This window comes from Macrobrachium rosenbergii, chromosome 49 (genome assembly GCF_040412425.1).
Source record: "Macrobrachium rosenbergii isolate ZJJX-2024 chromosome 49, ASM4041242v1, whole genome shotgun sequence".
NCBI classification, from domain to species: domain Eukaryota; kingdom Metazoa; phylum Arthropoda; class Malacostraca; order Decapoda; family Palaemonidae; genus Macrobrachium; species Macrobrachium rosenbergii.
The window spans coordinates 733628-752609 of NC_089789.1; the positions used below are offsets into that span (position 1 = coordinate 733628).

General features: G+C 44.4%; 5 protein-coding genes across 5 annotated transcripts; all 5 read right to left on the reverse strand.

Annotated features, from left to right (window-relative positions):
* Positions 1-1143: 1143 nt before the first annotated feature.
* Positions 1144-4149, reverse strand: LOC136832018 (zinc finger protein 585A-like). The gene is made up of 2 exons (XM_067092504.1): positions 1495-4149; positions 1144-1266 (listed from the first exon to the last, which is right to left on the reverse strand). The coding sequence occupies exons 1-2, from the start codon at positions 3728-3730 to the stop codon at positions 1205-1207; spliced, it is 2298 nt and encodes a 765-aa protein (XP_066948605.1). The 5' UTR covers positions 3731-4149; the 3' UTR covers positions 1144-1204.
* Positions 4150-8506: 4357 nt separating this feature from the next.
* LOC136831997 (uncharacterized) lies at positions 8507-9571 on the reverse strand. The gene has a single exon (XM_067092480.1). It carries the CDS (start codon positions 9569-9571, stop codon positions 8507-8509), a length of 1065 nt encoding a protein of 354 aa, XP_066948581.1.
* A 345-nt stretch (positions 9572-9916) lies between these two features.
* Positions 9917-10555, reverse strand: LOC136831998 (uncharacterized). The gene has a single exon (XM_067092481.1). The coding sequence runs from the start codon at positions 10553-10555 to the stop codon at positions 9917-9919; it is 639 nt and encodes a 212-aa protein (XP_066948582.1).
* An 85-nt stretch (positions 10556-10640) lies between these two features.
* Positions 10641-12230, reverse strand: LOC136831999 (uncharacterized). Its single transcript, XM_067092483.1, has one exon. The coding sequence runs from the start codon at positions 12228-12230 to the stop codon at positions 10641-10643; it is 1590 nt and encodes a 529-aa protein (XP_066948584.1).
* Positions 12231-12249: 19 nt separating this feature from the next.
* Positions 12250-13513, reverse strand: LOC136832000 (uncharacterized). Its single transcript, XM_067092484.1, has 2 exons — positions 13230-13513; positions 12250-12856 (listed from the first exon to the last, which is right to left on the reverse strand). The coding sequence occupies exons 1-2, from the start codon at positions 13511-13513 to the stop codon at positions 12250-12252; spliced, it is 891 nt and encodes a 296-aa protein (XP_066948585.1).
* Positions 13514-18982: the final 5469 nt, after the last annotated feature.

Genomic DNA, 18982 nt, shown 5'->3' on the forward strand with positions numbered 1-18982 from the left:
CAAAAGGTGACCAGAATTTAGGAAACTTAGATGATACTGTCCCAGTTTTGAAAAATATTTGAACCAATACCATAAAGTTAAACCATAATTTGACAAACTATACAGAATACATACTTACAAATAAATCCTTTCCTTATCTAACGAATAATTTCCATTGAAACTACAATATTAAAATCTTTCTTACAAAATTACAATATAGAGTAATCAAGGAATACAATAATGGAAGGGAAACTTATAAGAAGCCAAAAACATAATATATATTGACCATTGAAACTGCAGGTTTACATTTTCAAAACTTCAAAAACTTTGGTAACACCATCTATCTATCTATCTATAGTGTTGGCAAATATTGATGGCACTGCCAGTCTCCTCTCCTAAATGTCTGAGAAAAACTTCTTTTTCTATTATTATTTGCCTTATAAATTATTACAATATATTAATGATTTAACTAAGAATTTAATATTAGGTGTATATTCATAAAATTTGTACCAAAGTATGAATGAATTTAAGTAAATTACAATATTTATAAGGATATTTCAAAGCCTAATTCTGTCAGTACCTAGGAAGGCAGAGTCTATTGTTCGTACGCCCCTGGAAATGGAGGTGAATCTCTACGCTGGTAAAAATTAATGGCCAGATTTAAAAAAGAATCTCTCTCTCTAAGCAAAGCAGGTGTGAGAGGAGTTGCCAATTTCTCAGATAATCAATAACTGGTTCTCCACAAACTATTCAAATATGTTGCGGGGGGTCACTTTCTTAGCAGTTTTGGGCCCAGGAGGGAATTCTGACAGAAGGACAGAAAGTGAAAGGACCAGGTTTGTTAACAGAAGGTTGTCTGTCCTGTTTAAGTAGGAACTCCTTCCTCCTCTCCTAAGTGCCCCTGACCACCAGGCCCTTGGGAAAATGGCAAATTAATTTAGATATATCGTGTGGAATGGTCTTCCATTTTGAAGCAAAATCTCTCCCAATCACTGACATTCTTTGGTTGAATGGAAGTTTAGATACATAAAGTACATGCAGTTGTATAAGGGAAACCAAGAGGAACAAAAGAACAGAGGCCCGAGAGAAGAACATACTTTACCGCGGGCGGAGGAGTCATTATCGTTTTAACCCTCAACGAATCCATATGCATACCCAAAATACCTGTCCGCTCTCCATGACGAGGCCGATGTATTCCTCATAAGTGTAGATACTCATGAAGTTCCTACATAACTTCTTCGTCTGAAGGCTTCCCTTGCTGCCCAGTAAGGACACTCCGCTCCACAGCTGAAAAACGAATTGAATTAATGAAATATTAGAATTAAATATTAGAAATCCTATGTAAAGAATGAGGAACAAATTAGAATTAAATATAAGAAGCTACATCACTTTGAATAATTATTTTTCAAGCAAATCTCTGAATGCTTTCGGTACAGTAATGCAAATAATGTGGACCTTCAGATGTGACTTCTGTAAGAACAAACTCCCAGTCAATGCATCTGAAGGGCTTCTCACCAGTGTGAGTCAAGAAATGTCGTTTCAGGCTCTTCCTCCTGAAAAACGTTTTCCCACACTTTGTGAGCAAATGGCTTCCCTCAAGATGGATCCTCATGTGGCTTTTGAGACTTGATTTCTGGGAGAACGACTTCCCACAGTCCTTGCACATGAAGGGCCTCTCCCCCATGTGGATCGCCATGTGGGCATTGAGATGCGATTTCTGGGAGAATGACTTCCCACAGTCCTTGCACAAGAAGGGCCTCTCTCCCGTGTGGATCGCCATGTGGGCATTGAGATTTGATTTCTTGCAGAATGACTTCCCACAGTCATTGCACACGAAGGGCCTCTCCCCCGTGTGGATCACCATGTGGGCACTGAGACGCCATTTTTGGGAGAATGACTTCCCACAGTCCTTGCACACAAAGGGCCTCTCCCCCGTGTGGATCGCCATGTGACTCTTGAGATTTGATTTCTTGCAGAATGACTTCCCACAGTCATTGCACACAAAGGGCCTCTCCCCCGTGTGGATCACCATGTGGGCACTGAGATGGCATTTCTGGGAGAACGACTTCCCACAGTCCTTGCACACGAAAGGCCTCTCCCCAGTGTGGATTGCCATGTGGGCATTGAGACTTGATTTCTGGGAGAATGACTTCCCACAGTCATTGCATACGAAGGACCTCACTCCCGTGTGGTTCCTCATGTGTATGTTAAGATATGACTTGCTGGAGAATGACTTCCCACAATCATTGCACATGAAGGACCTCTCCCCCGTGTGGATCGCCATGTGGCTCTTGAGACTTGATTTCTGGGAGAACGACTTCCTGCAGTCCTTGCACACGAAGGGCCTCTCCCCAGTGTGGATTGCCATGTGGGCATTGAGATGGTATTTCTGGGAGAATGACTTCCCACAGTCCTTGCACACGAAAGGCCTCTCCCCCGTGTGGATTGCCATGTGGGCATTGAGATGTGATTTCTGGGAGAATGACTTCCCACAGTCATTGCACACGAAGGGCCTCTCCCCCGTGTGGATTGCCATGTGGCTCTTGAGACTTGATTTCTGGGAGAATGACTTCCCACAGTCCTTGCACACGAAGGACCTCTCCCCCGTGTGGATTGCCATGTGGGCATTGAGATGCGATTTCTGGGAGAATGAATTCCCACAGTCCTTGCACACGAAGGGCCTCTCCCCCGTGTGGATTGCCATGTGGGTCTTGAGAATTGATTTCTGGGAGAATGACTTCCCACAGTCATTGCACACGAAGGACCTCTCCCCCGTGTGGTTCCTCATATGTAAGTTAAGATATGACTTACTGGAGAATGACTTCCCACAGTCTTTGCACACGAAGGGCCTCTCCCCCGTGTGGATTGCCATGTGGGCATTGAGACTTGATTTCTGGGAGAACGACTTCCCACAGTCCTTGCACACAAAGGGCCTCTCCCCCGTGTGGATTGCCATGTGGCTCTTGAGACTTGATTTCTGGGAGAATGACTTCCCACAGTCCTTGCACACGAAGGGCCTCTCCCCTGTGTGGACCACCATGTGGGTTTTGAGATTTGATTTCTTGCAGAATGACTTCCCACAGTCATTGCACACGAAGGGCCTCTCCCCTGTGTGGATCACCATGTGGGCATTGAGATGCGATTTACAGGAGAATGACTTCCCACAGTCCTTGCACGTGAATGGCCTCTCCCCCATGTGGTTCCTTATGTGTATATTGAGATATGACTTGCTGGAGAATGACTTCCCACAGTCACTGCACACGAAGGACCTCTCCCCCGTGTGGATCGCCATGTTTCTTTCAAGATTTGCCTTCCTGGAGAATGACTTCCCACAGTCGTCACAGGTGTGTGCCGTCTCTCCATTGTGGGTCTTGATGTGTTCTCTGAGGCTGGACTTCTGGGAGAAAGCCTTTCCACACTCGCCACAGGAGTCTGCCCTCTTCCCAGTATGGCTCTGGAAATGTTGTTCCAGGTGGGTCTTTGTGGAAAAGGCTTTCCCACATTCCTGGCACACAAAGGGCTTCTCCTTATCGCCTTCCTTTCTGATGGGTGGCAAATCATCTTCATCTCCGATCGCTGGTATAAAATTCTCAGAACCATGTTTCACACTGCCATCAGACTCATAACACACCTCCACTTCCATCTTCATTTCCATCTTGATTTCCATCAATGGATCCAAAGATAGAGATGTACAGCTGGCTGGGGCATCACTGCCCGCTAAACCTATATTTTCGTGTTTGACGAGAGACATCACTACTGGATCTTCAGTCTTGCTAATCAAAGGATATTCCAATATGCTTATTTTAGCCTTTGGTCCTTTGATGTTATTTGTTTATTTATGTAAACACCAACATTTTTCACTTTCTTCTATTGTTAATCACTGCTTCTATCACTTTTTTTATTTATTTTATTTCCTCCAATTTCTCCTTTCACCAATACACAAATCTGATATCAAGAATGTTATATTTCCTATTTTATGAACTTATTTAACACCTCACAGGAACTTGCACCTAAATTCATTGCTGGACCCCATTCATTTCCAAAACCTTGATGCAACAAACTGACAACTTCTTGTTCGAGGGCAGAAAGAAACTCTGAAATACAAGAAAGTAAAAGATTATTAGAAAACCTTACATAAAAATGAAATTTTTTAATAAAATAAAGTTTTTTATATACTTACCAAGTAATTACATAGCTATTAGTTCACTTGCACGGCAGCTTGAATATCACAATTTTTGAAAGCAAATTGTATTTTTCCTAACTATACAAACCTAAGGTCCTTTACATTAGGAATTCCTTTCAGGCGTAGGCTGGAAACGGCCGTTAAACTCTTGAGCAAGGTGGTTAGGCAGTAACTACCGCCAGGTAGGCGGGAATACCCGCCTGCCCGCATGTAAACATTCCAGTTTGCCTTTCAGTCCTGGTTCAGATTGAGGGGTGGCATGAGGTGGGCATAGTATGTAATGTAAAGGACCTTAGGTTTGTATAGTTAGGAAAAATACAATTTACTTTCAAAAATTGTGATTTGTTCCAACACGATATACAAACCATCGGTCCTTTACATTAGGAAGACTCACTGGTTGGAGGGAGGAATCTGAGTGAGTCTCCTGAACTGACTGGAGTTCTGCACACCTGGGTTACTCCTCCTGGTCGAAAGAGTGAGGAGGAGTACCGTGCCTCCGACATATTGATTGGAGTGTAGGAACTGCAAGATCAAATGTCAGATACTGGACCTTTTCGCATCAGTGAGGAAACGTAACTCCTACGAAATAGGCTGGAAGGATGTAGAGTCAGAGGCAGTAAGGAAAAGCCGAGATAGGGTTCCCTTATTGCCAGTCTCTCCTTCCTCCCCTTGCTAGAGGAAGGAGCCGAATTGCTTCTATGATTCTATAAGAAAAATAGAACGGGTGCTCGATGTGTAGTCTTACCGCATCAGTGCCAGTTCCAGCAGCTATTGGTTCGAGTCCTATTCTCATCCCTAAGGAAGAGAAGTTGGAAGACGGGGAAGGAGGAGGAAGAGAGGCCAGTCACTCTCGGAATCCTTCTCATTTCCAGAACCAACACCTTAGGCGAGATGCTACTCATCCTCTTGGAGGAGCCGGGTAAAACAACACAACTTGTTGAGCAGCCACCACAGAGCCAAGGAAAAAGGGGTTCCATGGGCCTGTGGGCAAGACCGAAGGAAGACAGAAACTTCCGGAATGCAAGGGATGGACCAAGCCATCGACTTCGTGAGCTCTCGGGTGGAAGGTACCAGTATCATCATTGTCAGCTGCCAAGTACCTCCTTTGATCGCTTCACGAAGTCAGGAGGGTGTGCCCTTTGACACTTCTTCCTTGGGAGAGACAGTACTAGCAAAAACGTTGACGACATCCAGGTTAGGAATGTCGAGCCTTTCGGAAAGTACCACAGCTCCCTAATAGGACAAAGTAACGAATGATCTGGATCATCAACACAAAGTCCAAGGAGGAGGGAAACAAGAAGGACTCGAACCCGACAGTAGATGCCATTGGATTCGTAGGCCACCTACGACATCCGAGAAGGAGTCGAGGTATGATCCCCATCCCTGTTCTCCCATCTTCTACGCCAAGGCCAGGGTAAGATGAGAGATGGTCCTAAGAGGGCATATCTCTATCCGACGACTCTCGTAGGGCGCGTGCAGAGCACAGACAGGAACCCTAAACGAGAGTCACATGCCACCCAGGGAACAGTTCCCTGGGACAGCATGACTGAAGAAGCTTCTCATCTGTAGCTAACTCTCGACTGAGGAGACGAAGGCTACTTCAGATAGAAAACTAGGTCGTATGGGCCTATGTTCTTCACAAATGAAAGGGAGAGAAGCAACCCTCGGCAGAGAAGACGAGGAAGTCCAGACTTGACGAGTGACTCTGACCCGAGAAGAAGTTCCGACAACGACACCACCAGCGAAGACGGATCCAGTCCCTGGGACAGTGTTGCAGAAGACTTCAAGGGATATCCAGCTATATCCGTTGCCGCTCGGCGAGAAAGCCTGTGCTTGCAAGGAAAGCTGGAAAGTCTACCAGTCCTGAACACACAGGGATGTACTGCCTCAAGAACCGCTTCTTGTGTAGCTGCTACAGGAGGTTGGGTCAGGTGGAATTCTCGATGCCTCGGCAATCAGGTCGGATGAAGGTGAAGTCTTCAAGTATTTGTCTGTAGCTCGGGGTGAGCAATGTTTGTGAACCCCTAGCGAAACGGACAAATATGGAGGGGAAAAAACATCGATATCGAGTTTTTCCCAAAGCGGCCACTGGTCTGGTATGAAGGAGCGGGAAAAAACTACCAACTTGTGTGCAGGGAGGCAACAGAAGGACGGTAGGGATTTCTCAGTCGAGCAGTCTCAGCATGAATCTTCGTGAAGAAAAGAGTGAGCAGCATGTTCCGTCTCGATCACTCAAACCCGAGGCCAGGCTTGCCTACCAATACATCCCCACCAGGAATGCATTTGGTTAATTGAGCTGTCGAGTGTGCAATAGAACAACACTCGAGTACCTGCAAATGTCGAAATGAAACAGGAGGAAAAAATTATTGCCTCTTGTTTGTCAACAAATGCCACTACTGTGGTTTTGTTGTTCAACAAAACCAGTGAGTGCCGCAAAACCCATCCTGAATTCTCGGACGGCCAAAAGGCTGCCCTGAGCCCAGGACGGTGATGAGAAGGTACTAATCGTCTCGGTCACACAACTTCAAGACAAAGTCTACCAGTGTGCACCTATTCCTCTATCTGTGAATCCATAAGTAGACACAAGATGTGAGGGGAATATGCAAGCATATTCGAAGGTTCCTTCAATCAAGCATTAGCCTAACTCTTTCCTCATACATCGAAGAGGAAAGAAAGACAGAGGAATGGAAGCAGACTTCCATTCTCCGCCATGGGGAAGCTTCTGCAAGATGACAGGGTACGGAGCCAATTAGCTCTAGCCGGGCTGGCATTTCCCGAATCGGGAGCACGGGAGAGGAGGTGGGATGGAAGTTCGATGGAAAGAATTGCCAAGGCCTAAGAGAAATAGATACTTCTGAAGGAATCCATTCCCAGGTCTCGGCAATGTCGCTGCCAGTTCCAGAGACTCGATAAGTATCATTTCATCCAGGCATCAGCAGTTGCAATCTTCTTCTGAAGCCTAGGACTTCTCAGGTATGGAGTTGAGGGGGGTTGGCTTGAACTCAAGGTCGAGTTGAGATGACTAGGATCCAAAGTTCTTGTCCATTGTCCAAAGGACAAGTTGGTGCCCTGGTACGAACCTTGATTACTGAGGTATCTGGCAAATCTCTGAAAGAGAAAGGCAGAACCTAAGGGTCGAGCCAACTCGGGACTTACAAAACCGGAGATCGGAATTGGGACAAAGTCCTTCTTCTTAGCACCAGAATTGCCCAAAAAACTGCAGTCGGCAAGACCCTCTGAGGTAAGAAGAATTCATATTCTGTCGTCGAGGCAAGGGTGGAAGCTTGGTGTCTCAACCTGAATTAACTCCTTCGAAGAAAAGAATTCATCAGGTCGAGAATGCTCTTGGAAGCCAGGACCGCGGCGGTCCCCAACACTCTCGGTCCCTTGGGAACTGCAAGGGTTGCGAGTAATGAAGGTTGTAGCTGCCGTTTTCTTCAAAGCCACAGGGATGAGATGTAGAAAAGACACAGATACTGTTACTCACATCACACTTTATTAAAAATTTGATATAAAGTTCAAGTTGATATCACAAGACACTTTAAACCAACTTAAAGCTTTAAATCACTTAACACTAAACACTACAACTTAAGTTGACCATAACTGTAAAAGCTTATAGTTGGTCAGTACTCAAGACCAGAGAACCAATGATGAGTACTTTGCTAGTAGTGCAGGGCGACGAGGTTCAAGAAACTGAAAACAACAAAATACAAACTTACTAAAATTGTTAAAAGAAATTCCATAATAAACAAAGAATTGATAATAATAGTTTGATTTAACTACAAAACACCACAAACATGAAATAGAATATATACAAATTTCAGTAAAGAAATAAACTTACATCTGTGTTACTCTAAGCTATATCCAATACAAGCGAAACGAATTTCTAAAGAAATGTTCTTTACACTTTGAAGACTTCTTCTATTCTGTCAGTCATCAAAAAACCTTGATCCTATTTCCAGAAACTTATAACTGTTACAGTGTAATTCCAACACTGATAACTACCAGGATAAACAATCTTTTCAAGAACTACTCAACAACAATTAACAAACAAATTACAGCAGTAACAATCCAAAACAGACGGAACAATGTTTACATGTAAAACGGACAAAATATCTACGATACAATTTAACCCTAATCACCAAGTTGAAAAACAGAGCTTATTAATGATTATATACACAAATGGTTTCTATAAAATGCTGCATTTACATTCTCGGCCCTATAAACAAATTATTTGTTTATCAAAATCAATCATATCTATAAATGCAGGTGATATAAATAACATCTATAATAAATGTAATATACTCTCAAATCCTTTGATCCTAATAAAAATAACTATTATAATCATTGTTCCTCTACTGCAAGGAGAAGAACAAGCTTTTGAATGGGTCGATGGAGCTCTGATGTTTGTGTCTTTAAAACTACACTTCGTACAAAACCGGTTCTGTCCTTTCCAGTGCTGATAACACGACCCATCATCCAGTTACTCCTTAACTGATTATCATCTTTTACAAGGACAATATCACCAACTTGAAGGTGCCGCTTTTCCTTGTTCCACTTCTGTCTCTCTTGTAATGTTGATAAATATTCTCTTCGCCATCTAGTCCAGAATAAGTTAGCCAAGAATTGAACATATCGCCACCTCTGTCTCAGATACATATCTCCTTTCTGAAAAACACCAGGTGGTGGCATCACAACACTTGATTTCTGTGTGAGAAGCTGTGCTGGACTGAGTGGTTGTAAGTCATCTGGGCTGTCACTGACTGTGGTCAAAGGACGGTCATTCACTATAGCCTCAACTTCTGTGAGAAGAGTGCGGTAACTCTCATCATCCAGTCGTCCAGCATGTTCTTTGAAGAGAGGAGTCAAGACCTTTCTCACAGTTCTAATCTGACGTTCCCACACACCTCCCATATGACTAGCTGTAGGGGGATTGAAGGTCCAGCTGATGCTTTCTTTTGAGAGGAAAGCTCTGACCTGATCATCATTCATCTCTTGCAGTGACTTCCTCAACTCCTTCTCAGCTCCATGAAAGTTTGTCCCATTGTCACACCAAATCTTCTTTACATTTCCTCTTCTAGCAACAAACCTTCTTAAAGCATTTATGAAGGACGATGTGTCTAAGGAATTGGCTGTCTCTATATGAATTGCTCTTGTAGACAAGCAAGTAAATAATACACCGTACCTCTTCCTGATTTGCCTTCCTTCTTTGACTTCCTGTGGCCCAAAGAAGTCAACACCTGTGTGTGTGAATGGAGCAGCTGGAATTACTCTTTCCAATGGTAAATCAGCCATCTTCTGGTTTAGAACAGGGTTTCTCATTTTTCTGCAAATGACACATCTTTGTAGAACCTGGCGGACACTTGCATTGGTACGGATAATCCAGTAAAGTTCTCTAAGTTTTGCCATCACATGGTTGCGTCAGCATGAGCTAATTTTTCATGTGTGTAACGAATAATCAAAGTGGTAATATGACTCTTTCTAGGTAATATCATTGGATGTTTCTCGCCAGCTGAAATTTCTGCTTTGGAGAGCCGTCCATTAACGCGAAGAAGCCTGTCTTTAGGATCAATGAAGGGATCTAGTTTATAAATGCTACTGCTACTACAAAGTCCTCGGCCCCTTGACCCTTCGCTCTTTTGTAAGAGTGTCACTTCCTTACTAAAAGTTTTCTTCTGGATATATCTGATGACTGCTTTTCCAGCAGCATCTAATTCTTCTGCTGTAATTGAACCATTAAGTCTAGCTTGTCTCTTAGATTTCAGTATGAAAAAGACGGTGATACACAGCAACAGCCATCCTCAATCGATGCCATGAAGAATAATACTTAAGAAACTTATCAACAGCATTTCCCTCCTCATCTTCTGGATGCACTGCAAAACTTGTAGATCCTTCCAATTCAACTACACCTTGGGGCATATCAATTTTCCACAGCTCCTCTGGTCCTCTAAGAAAATATGGGCCATCAAACCAAATGTTACTGTTCAGCATTTGCTGACTTGTGAAACCTCTTGATGCAATATCAGCAGGATTCTCTTTACTCTGAACATATCTCCACTGTGTATTTTCAGAGAAATCCTTAATTACTTTCACTCTATTTGCAACAAATATAGGAAACCTCTTTCTATCACTAAAAATATAGTGAAGAACTGTTGTAGAATCTGTGTGATAGAATGTCTGGTCCACCGTAATCTGCAGCTCTTTCAAAATGTGTTGTGCGAGATTTATGGACACCACTGCAGCAGTCAATTCCAGTCGGGGTATGGTTGTTGCCTTTACAGGACACACTCTAGACTTTCCCATCAGTAGAGCAGTAGAAATCCTCCCACTGTTATCGGAAAGTCTTATGTATGCTGCAGCACCATAGCCTTCATTACTAGCATCTGAAAACATGTGCAGCTGTGTGGAAGTCACTGTACCAAATTCCTTTGGTTTGACACATCTTGGAATCTTTAAGTTACCCAGGATTGGTAAATCATCAAGCCACCTTCTCCAGGGCTTCAGGTATTTTCAGGAATAACATCATCCCATCCCAAGCTGCTATCCTGACAAACTTCACGAAGAATTCTCTTAGCTGGCAAAAGAAAAAGAGCCACAAAACCAAGAGGATCATAGAGGAACATACTGTTGACAAAATACCTCTCCTTGTAAGTGGTTTTGGGTCCAAGCTTGCGGAGAAAGTAAAGTAGTCATTTTCAATATTCCACTGAAGACCAAGAGCTCTTTCTACATGAAGTTCATCATAGTCAAGATCACATGTTTGAAGATCTTTTGAACGGTCCTCTTGTGGGATTGATTTCAACACCAGCTTGCTGTTACTCACAAACTTTGTCAGCCGAAAACCTCTTTCCTTCAATGCTGCTGTAACGTCTTTCACAAGTCTTAATGCCTGCTCTTCTGAAGGTACAGACTTTAAATAGTCATCCACATAAAAATTAGTCTTAATGGTGCGTTCTACATCTGGACCATACTTATCTCTTGCATGGTCAGCTGCTGCCCTCAAAGCATAATTAGCGATGCTAGGTGATGATACTGCTCCAAAGATGTGAACACCCATTCGATACTCTGTAAGTTCGCTTTCAAGTTCACCACCAGGCCACCATAAGAATCTTAGGTATTTATGTTGAACCTTTGGTACCTGAACTTGGTAAAACATAGATTCTATGTCACCCATCAAGGCCACCCTTTCTAGACGAAATCTGATGAGCACTCCAATCAGGGAATTAGTCATATCAGGACCTTGCATCAACTTGTCATTAAGGGAACTACCCTGGTATTTAGCACTACAGTCAAAGACTACTCTAATCTTATTTGGCTTTTTTGGATGGTAGACACCGTGATGAGGTAGATACCATGCAGGCTGTTCATCATACGACTGATCCTCCGGAACCTTATAAGCATATCCTTCAGACACCAATTTCTCAACAAATTCCACATAATCTTCATGGTACTTTGGATTTAGTTTCATTTTTCTTCTTTGCCATTGTGCTCGTTTCACTGCCTGTTCTCTATTGTTTACCAAGTTAACTTTATTGGTTCTAAATGGTAGGGGAAGCTGGTAGTGTTCATTGGTAAACTGAATGTTTTCTGCCACTTCTTTGAGGAACTGTTGATCTTCTTGTGACAGACCCTTCTCATCAGGAACTCTACCAACATCTTTCTCACTAAAGTCTCTTTCAAACATATGGACCACAGCTGCAGGATGAAAACACTCCTTTACCCTTTCAACTTCCTGAAGAAAGACATGGTGACATGAAATACTGTTCTTCTCTGAAGAGTATTTAAAATGTAGAGGGCCACTAACAGTCCATCCATGGTGGTAAAGAACTGCAAAGGAATCTTGACCCTTGGCTGGAAGCACCTCTAATGGTTGCAGTGCTTTAGGGCAATTACTGCCAATCAACAAACCAATCTCCAGATCTGCTCTATAATCAGGAATTAAATCAGCAATATTCCTCAGACCGGCTACCTTTTTGAGCAATTTTGGTTTTGGTATCTGATGATGACTCACTGGGATATCTTGACGAGTAAAGGTTTTTGGCAGATCAATAGTGTTGTTTCCTTCCATATCTGTAACACACAAATTATTAACCGCCAAAAGTATTCACAATGTTTACGCCATGCATGGTTTGGAGCTTTAAACATGTCTCTGTTCCAGATGCACCTATCTGCTCTCGTAAACTCTCTGTGATGAAACAACCAGTGCTGCCATTATCAAAAAAGGCATAAGTGTCCAAAACTACTTTGTTTCCTTTCTGATATACTTTTACTGGGAGAATAGCCTGTAATATTGTATTTACTTCACTAACATGATTGGTAGTACATGTGCTAACAATAATTTCACTTGCTTCTTTGCTAGATGAGCTATCATTCTCTTTATGTAGCTTGAATCCGTCGATATGCAGTGATGTGGGATGCCTCTTAGAGCATGTCTTACATTGCTTCCTTTTCATACATCCTTTAGAGGTATGGTTGAGACCAAAGCATCCAAAACACAACCTTCTCTCCTTAAGGAAATCTATTTTTTTCTTCAGAGGTCTTCTTAGCAAAATTCCAGCAATCGTCAAGATCATGATTTTCTTGCACATTGGACATGATTTCTCTTTCTCAGACACTATTGATGTCTTTCTATTTTCTGGATTCAGTTCTGCTTGGGTAGCAAAGCTTGAGCTTTTGCTCTTTTGTTGACAAGATCTGAATTTGAAGCTACCAGAGTTGTTTTTTCAGGCTTTGAATAATTATTTTGAAGAGCAAACTTGCTGAATGCTGGGTCGTTTGCTGCCTTTGCCTTTTTATAAACAAATTCAACCAAATCTGCAAAATCAACTCCTCCCTTTTTCTTCCCTCAAATGTCCAGCCAGGCTACACCACTTGTTCTGAAGGAATGTCGGAAGTTTTTAACAACTGCTTGAAGGTTAGGAAGATGATTTAGTACTTCCATGTGTGACAAGTTGGTCATGGCATGTCTGCACTTAATAAGGAATAAAGCAAATGTATACAAGCCCTGAGGATCTTCGTGTTTCAGTGCAGACCAAGAAATAAGTTTCTTAATATATGCCATCGACACCTTGTAGGGATCGCCATACTCTTGACTGAGCAAATTCTAGCTGTAGTATATCCTTCTGAAGAACTCATATACAAGCATCCACCTATCAAGTCTTTGGCTTCCCCTTCAAGTTGCTGATCCAAGTAGTACAGTTTGTCAGCATCACCCGAAGCATTTGGGGCAATTCTGGCATCAAATGCCATCATGAAATTGGCAAACTCAATAGGATCACCTTTAAATTTTGGTACTTCTATGCTTGGAAGCAACATTGCTGCAGTCATGTGTTGCTGTGTCTTCAGGAGCATCTCTTGGTGGGACTGTAGTTGCATATCAAGATTTGGCTCAGGGAACCGACACTGGCTAGAACTACAGGGAACGTTAAGCTTTCAACTGAGGAGTATCTGCTGTTATATCCGAAGGTTGTGGTTGGAACAGGTCTACATTTGGATTCAACTGGGAAGGAGTATCTTTCGATACGATATCCGAGATATTGTCAGCTTCAGCATAAACTCTTTCTCTTGCTTGAGACATTGCAATTTTTGTTTCTAATTCCAATTGCTCTTTCTTTTTTCTAAGTATAAATTCTTGCTCTTCCCTCTCCTGCTTAAGTCTGAATTCTTGCTCTTCCATCACTTTTGCTTTTTCTCTCATAGCATGTTGAGCCATCAATTCTGCCAGTCTAGCTTTCTCTTTGAGGCGAGCAGATCTTACACTAGTTCTGCTGGACTTGGTCCTGCTAGTGGATGAGGAACAAAGACTTTTTCTATCATCAGGTCTGCAGTCAATTGTAGTTCACTTTCCTTGACCCAGTTATTCATTTCTGTAATGAAACGATCAATAGATACTGTATTTTCTGAATGCCTCCTATTTACTGTGTTTCGTTCACTGGAATCTGTTAAATGCTTCTCATATTGCTGAAAACATTCATCATATTTATCACGTAACTTGCACAAAATAATCATTTCAGACTTTACCAGATGAAGATTATCACAATTATCCATTAGTCTAAAGATCTCATTTCTCCTTTTGGTCACGGCAGACAGAGCAGCAGTTTGGGCATTTTTCAAAGTTTTCATTTGCTCTTGTATCACTTCCAGAGACAATCTTCACTGACTATAGACACAGCAACCAGCTAGATTCCTGCATTTTCGATCACGAGATTTTCTTGAACTATTGTAGCTGCCGTTTTCTTCAAAGCCACAGGGATGAGATGTAGAAAAGACACAGATACTGTTACTCACATCACACTTTATTAAAAATTTGATATAAAGTTCAAGTTGATATCACAAGACACTTTAAACCAACTTAAAGCTTTAAATCACTTAACACTAAGCACTACAACTTAAGTTGACCATAACTGTAAAAAGCTTATAGTTGGTCAGTACTCCAAGACCAGAGAACCAATGATGAGTACTTTGCTAGTAGTGCAGGGCGACGAGGTTCAAGAAACTGAAAACAACAAAATACAAACTTACTAAAATTGTTAAAAGAAATTCCATAATAAACAAAGAATTGATAATAGTTTGATTTAACTACAAAACACCACAAACATGAAATAGAATATATACAAATTTCAGTAAAGAAATAAACTTACATCTGTGTTACTCTAAGCTATATCAATACAAGCGAAACGAATTTCTAAAGAAATGTTCTTTACACTTTGAAGACTTCTTCTATTCTGTCAGTCATCAAAAAACCTTGATCCTATTTCCAGAAACTTATAACTGTTACAGTGTAATTCCAACACTGATAACTACCAGGATAAACAATCTTTTCAAGAACTACTCAACAACAATTAACAAACAAATTACAGCAGTAACAATCCAAAACAGACTGAACAATGTTTACATGTAAAACGGACAAAATATCTACGATACAATTTAACCCTAATCACCAAGTTGAAAAACAGAGCTTATTAATGATTATATACACAAATGGTTTCTATAAAATGCTGCATTTACAAAGGTTATTCATTGGGGGAGCCGCGGTCCTGTCCCGGGGATCCTCGCGCCGATCGCAACTTGGAGAGGAACACACTCGCTGTTTCCAAAGCATGAAACTCCTGTTCCTCTCCCCTTGGAGGGAGACCTTGACAGATCCCATGAAACCCTCCTCGGCTACCTGGTTATACTACGAGAGAATCAGGGGACCGACACCCAAAGCACGCCAGGCAGCCAAACTTCGAAGATAATTTTGTCGGAGTTCTCTCTGTCCGTCTCGCGCCTCTCGGAACAACCGAGAGGAGAGGGGGAACAGGTGAGGAGAAAGAGTATCCCTACCTGTCCTGCCAGGTAGGAGAGGCGGACCGTGAGCGATAATCAACCGAAGGAGATTACTGCCACCTGGGGGAAGAAGAGCACTTGTGCCGTGGCAAAGCGCTTTCCTGGGATGAGCAAAAAGTTCACTTGAACACAGCTGAGAACCCGAATCAGAAAAAACTGAGTAGGGCCGAGCCGAGCCAAGCCGATCACGCGAACGCAATCCAGCTGGTTGGTATGCAGCGGACTGGGAGGCAGGCAGGGCGAGCTGAACCAAGCCGAGCCAGTCTGGCAAGCTGAGTCAAGCTGAGCCAGTCTCGTAAGCACGACCGGGGGCCGAGCCGAGCCGAGCCGAGCCGATCGCGGGAACAATCGTAATTGGGCAGGCCAGACTCGTCTGCTGTGAACAATTGCTAGTTTCCCGAACTCTAAATTCCTTCGAGGCTGTGGCCCCTCGAGAAGAAGGTTCAAAGGGGAATTCTGTGTCTGCTATCTTGCATGCTCGAACCCTAAAGTTCAAGACACAAGAATGGAGCCCGGCCGAGCAACCGAAGCAGTTGGCGAGCAGTTTCGAGACACCTGGCGTCTCGGCACCCAGACACCCGGGTGTCTCGGCACCCAGACACCTGGGTGTCCCGGCAACCAGACACTTGGGTGTCTCGGCACTTTCTCTCGTCCTGTGCCTCTCGTCAGGAGAGCGCTCGTGATTCATAGAATTTGAGCTACCCACGAGACTCCCAAAAATCGGGAGCGGCTGCTTTGTTTCCTAAGCTAAGAGATCGAAAGAGCCAAGCACAGAACCAGTCTTAGATGCAGACTTCCAAGACTGGCAACGAGGGCGTGGCCTTGAGAGGCTGCGCTCTCGCAGCCCCCGAAACGCAAGATCCCACAGGAGAATGTGAATCGGTTCCTGCCCGAAGGTGGGAAGAGCCAATGAGAGAAATTTGTCTCCCGGAAGAGAGTCACTCCCTTAGAAGTCCCTCAGGACTCCTGAAGGGAATCTCTTCCCTGCTTCTTCTGATGTTTGAACCGACAGGATCGAGACACCAGGCTGGGAACCCGACCAAGCACTGGTAAGCACTGGGGGAGCACTTGCAGTGTTGGCAGGAAGAGCTGAGACACCTGGGTGCCTCGGCCTTTCTCTTGCACTGCTGCCGAACTGGGCCGAGGAAAATCTCTCCAGACCAGATCGGGATACTCGATATTCCATAGAATCTCGAGCACTCGAAGCGCCTCGCGAACGAGCACCCAAAGCAGCCCCCGTCTTAGAGGCGGAACCTCTAGGACTGGGAACGGGATTGCAAACCGAGGTCTGCGCGCCCGCGGCTTCCGAAACACGAAACCCAGGGCTATGCCAATTGGTTTCCTAACCTGAGGGTTGGGAAGAGCCAGTGAGAGACCCACTACCTCCTCGGAAGGAGGCAGTCCCTAGGTGTCCAAGGGTATCAAGGGGAAGAAGCAGCCTTCCTCTCCTTCGGCTGACGGAGGTCTGTCCGATTCTCGGGACAACCTTGGACCTCAGGAGGGGAAGGAAAGATGCAGCAGAAGACGAAATCGAAGATAAGATGAAGATGGCGGCTACTTCCAAAGGGCGGCTTCCTTCACCTCCAATCTGACATCTTCTACAGGATTGTGGACACGAAATATTGTAACCTCCAGGGCAGTCCGGCAGGAACACAACGGATGCGACCCAGGACACCACCACCAGGAGAAGCAGCAGGCATAATCAGGACAGCCGATGCAGGAGCTACGGCAGCGGTTCGGAAGGCAGGAGCTACTGCAACGGCCAGGAACATCACCTCAACAGGGCGACTTCCTTCATCTTCATGCCGCCATGTTCTACAGGATGGCAGACATCGTAACCCCTGGGGCAGCTGACAGGAACACGACCGAAGCGGCCCCGGGCACGACTGCCAAGAGAAGCGGCAGGCATGATCAGGACAGCCGATGCAGGAGCTACGGCAGAAGTTTGGAGGGCAGGAGCTATTGCAACGGCCAGGAATGTCACTTCCACAAGGCGACTACCTTCCCCTTCACGCCAACATCTTCTACAGGATGGCAGACATCGTAACCTCCAGGGCAGCTGGCAGGAGCACTACGGAAGCGGCCCCGGGCATCACCACTAGGAGAAGTAGTGGGCACGATCAGGACAGCCGATGCACGAGCTACGTTAGCGTTCGGAAGGCAGGAGCTACTGCAACGGACAGAAATGTCACTTGAAAGTCACCAGAAGCGACAGGAAGGATCAGGGCGGCTTAGGAGACAGGAAGAGCAGCCCACAGACTGTCATCGAGTTGACAAGAGCATAACACAGGGAACAGCAGGAGCAGATGGACCACAGATATGCCGGAGGCATTGCAACAGCATACATGAAGACCAGCAATGACAGCAATCGATCTACATCGGCGGGAACAAAGTCAGAACGATCCCGACGTGGAAATATGTCATCTAACCAGGTATTGTGGTCGATCCCGAAATCACACTGAATGAATGTCGGGACTGCTTCATGCGAGATATCCTTTGATATATCCAGCCAACTACTGCTGTGTCTGCGATGCTCACTGTCAACCTGAAAGAAAAGCAAAGCTGATTAGTAGAGGGAGACTCCTCTCACTACAAGGGGAACTGCCCTACGCAGCGGAAGGAGGTACTCTAGACGAGGTCGCCCGATCGCTCCCCACCCCTGGTCTTCGCCCGATGAGCGAGTGAAGAGGGCGAAGGAGAGAGATCTACTAAAGGGGAGTAGGAAGAACCTATGGGAAGAGAAAAAAGGACGGAGGGGAGGCCACCAAGGGCGCTGTGGAAGCGGGACTTATTGACGACACCCGCAACCTGCCACCCGGCCCGTAGTTCTCCAAGCGCAGGCGTCGAGCAACACTCAGCATAAGTAGGAAGAGTTAGTGATGCCCCTTATACACGGAGGGCGGAAGCCCAAGAAGGGAACGAACTCTTACGTCCCGATCAATGTAGGGGAGTGAAGATATTACGTCCCAAACTATATCTCCGAATGTACAGGGGTGCCTTCAGTATTTACGTAAAGGGCTGCTGGAAGAGAAGCATTACCATATTACGTCCCTTACGCCCTTGGCCGTCAAACCCAAGACACAGGCAGGGAACGACGGCTTATGCAAGGTTATCACAAATCATAGGTTTGTATTAATAAATATCAAACACACGTATATATAAACAAAAATACAGAAAGATCCCACCGGGATAATAAGAGCTTAACGACAGTCAGGCGGAGAGAACGAAAAACCACGTCAGCAAGGCATGACGGCCAAAAGCAAACTGGAATGTTTACATCCAGGCAGGCGGGTATTCCCGCCTACCTGGCGGTAGTTACTGCCTAACCACCTTGCTCAAGAGTTTAACGGCCATTTCCAGCCTACGCCTGAAAGTAATTCCTAATGTAAAGGACCGACAGTTTGTATATCCTGTCGGAACAATCAATATATTCAAGATTATGTACTGTACAGGTAAAGACGTACAGTAAAGCCACCTTATTCGCGGTCTCAC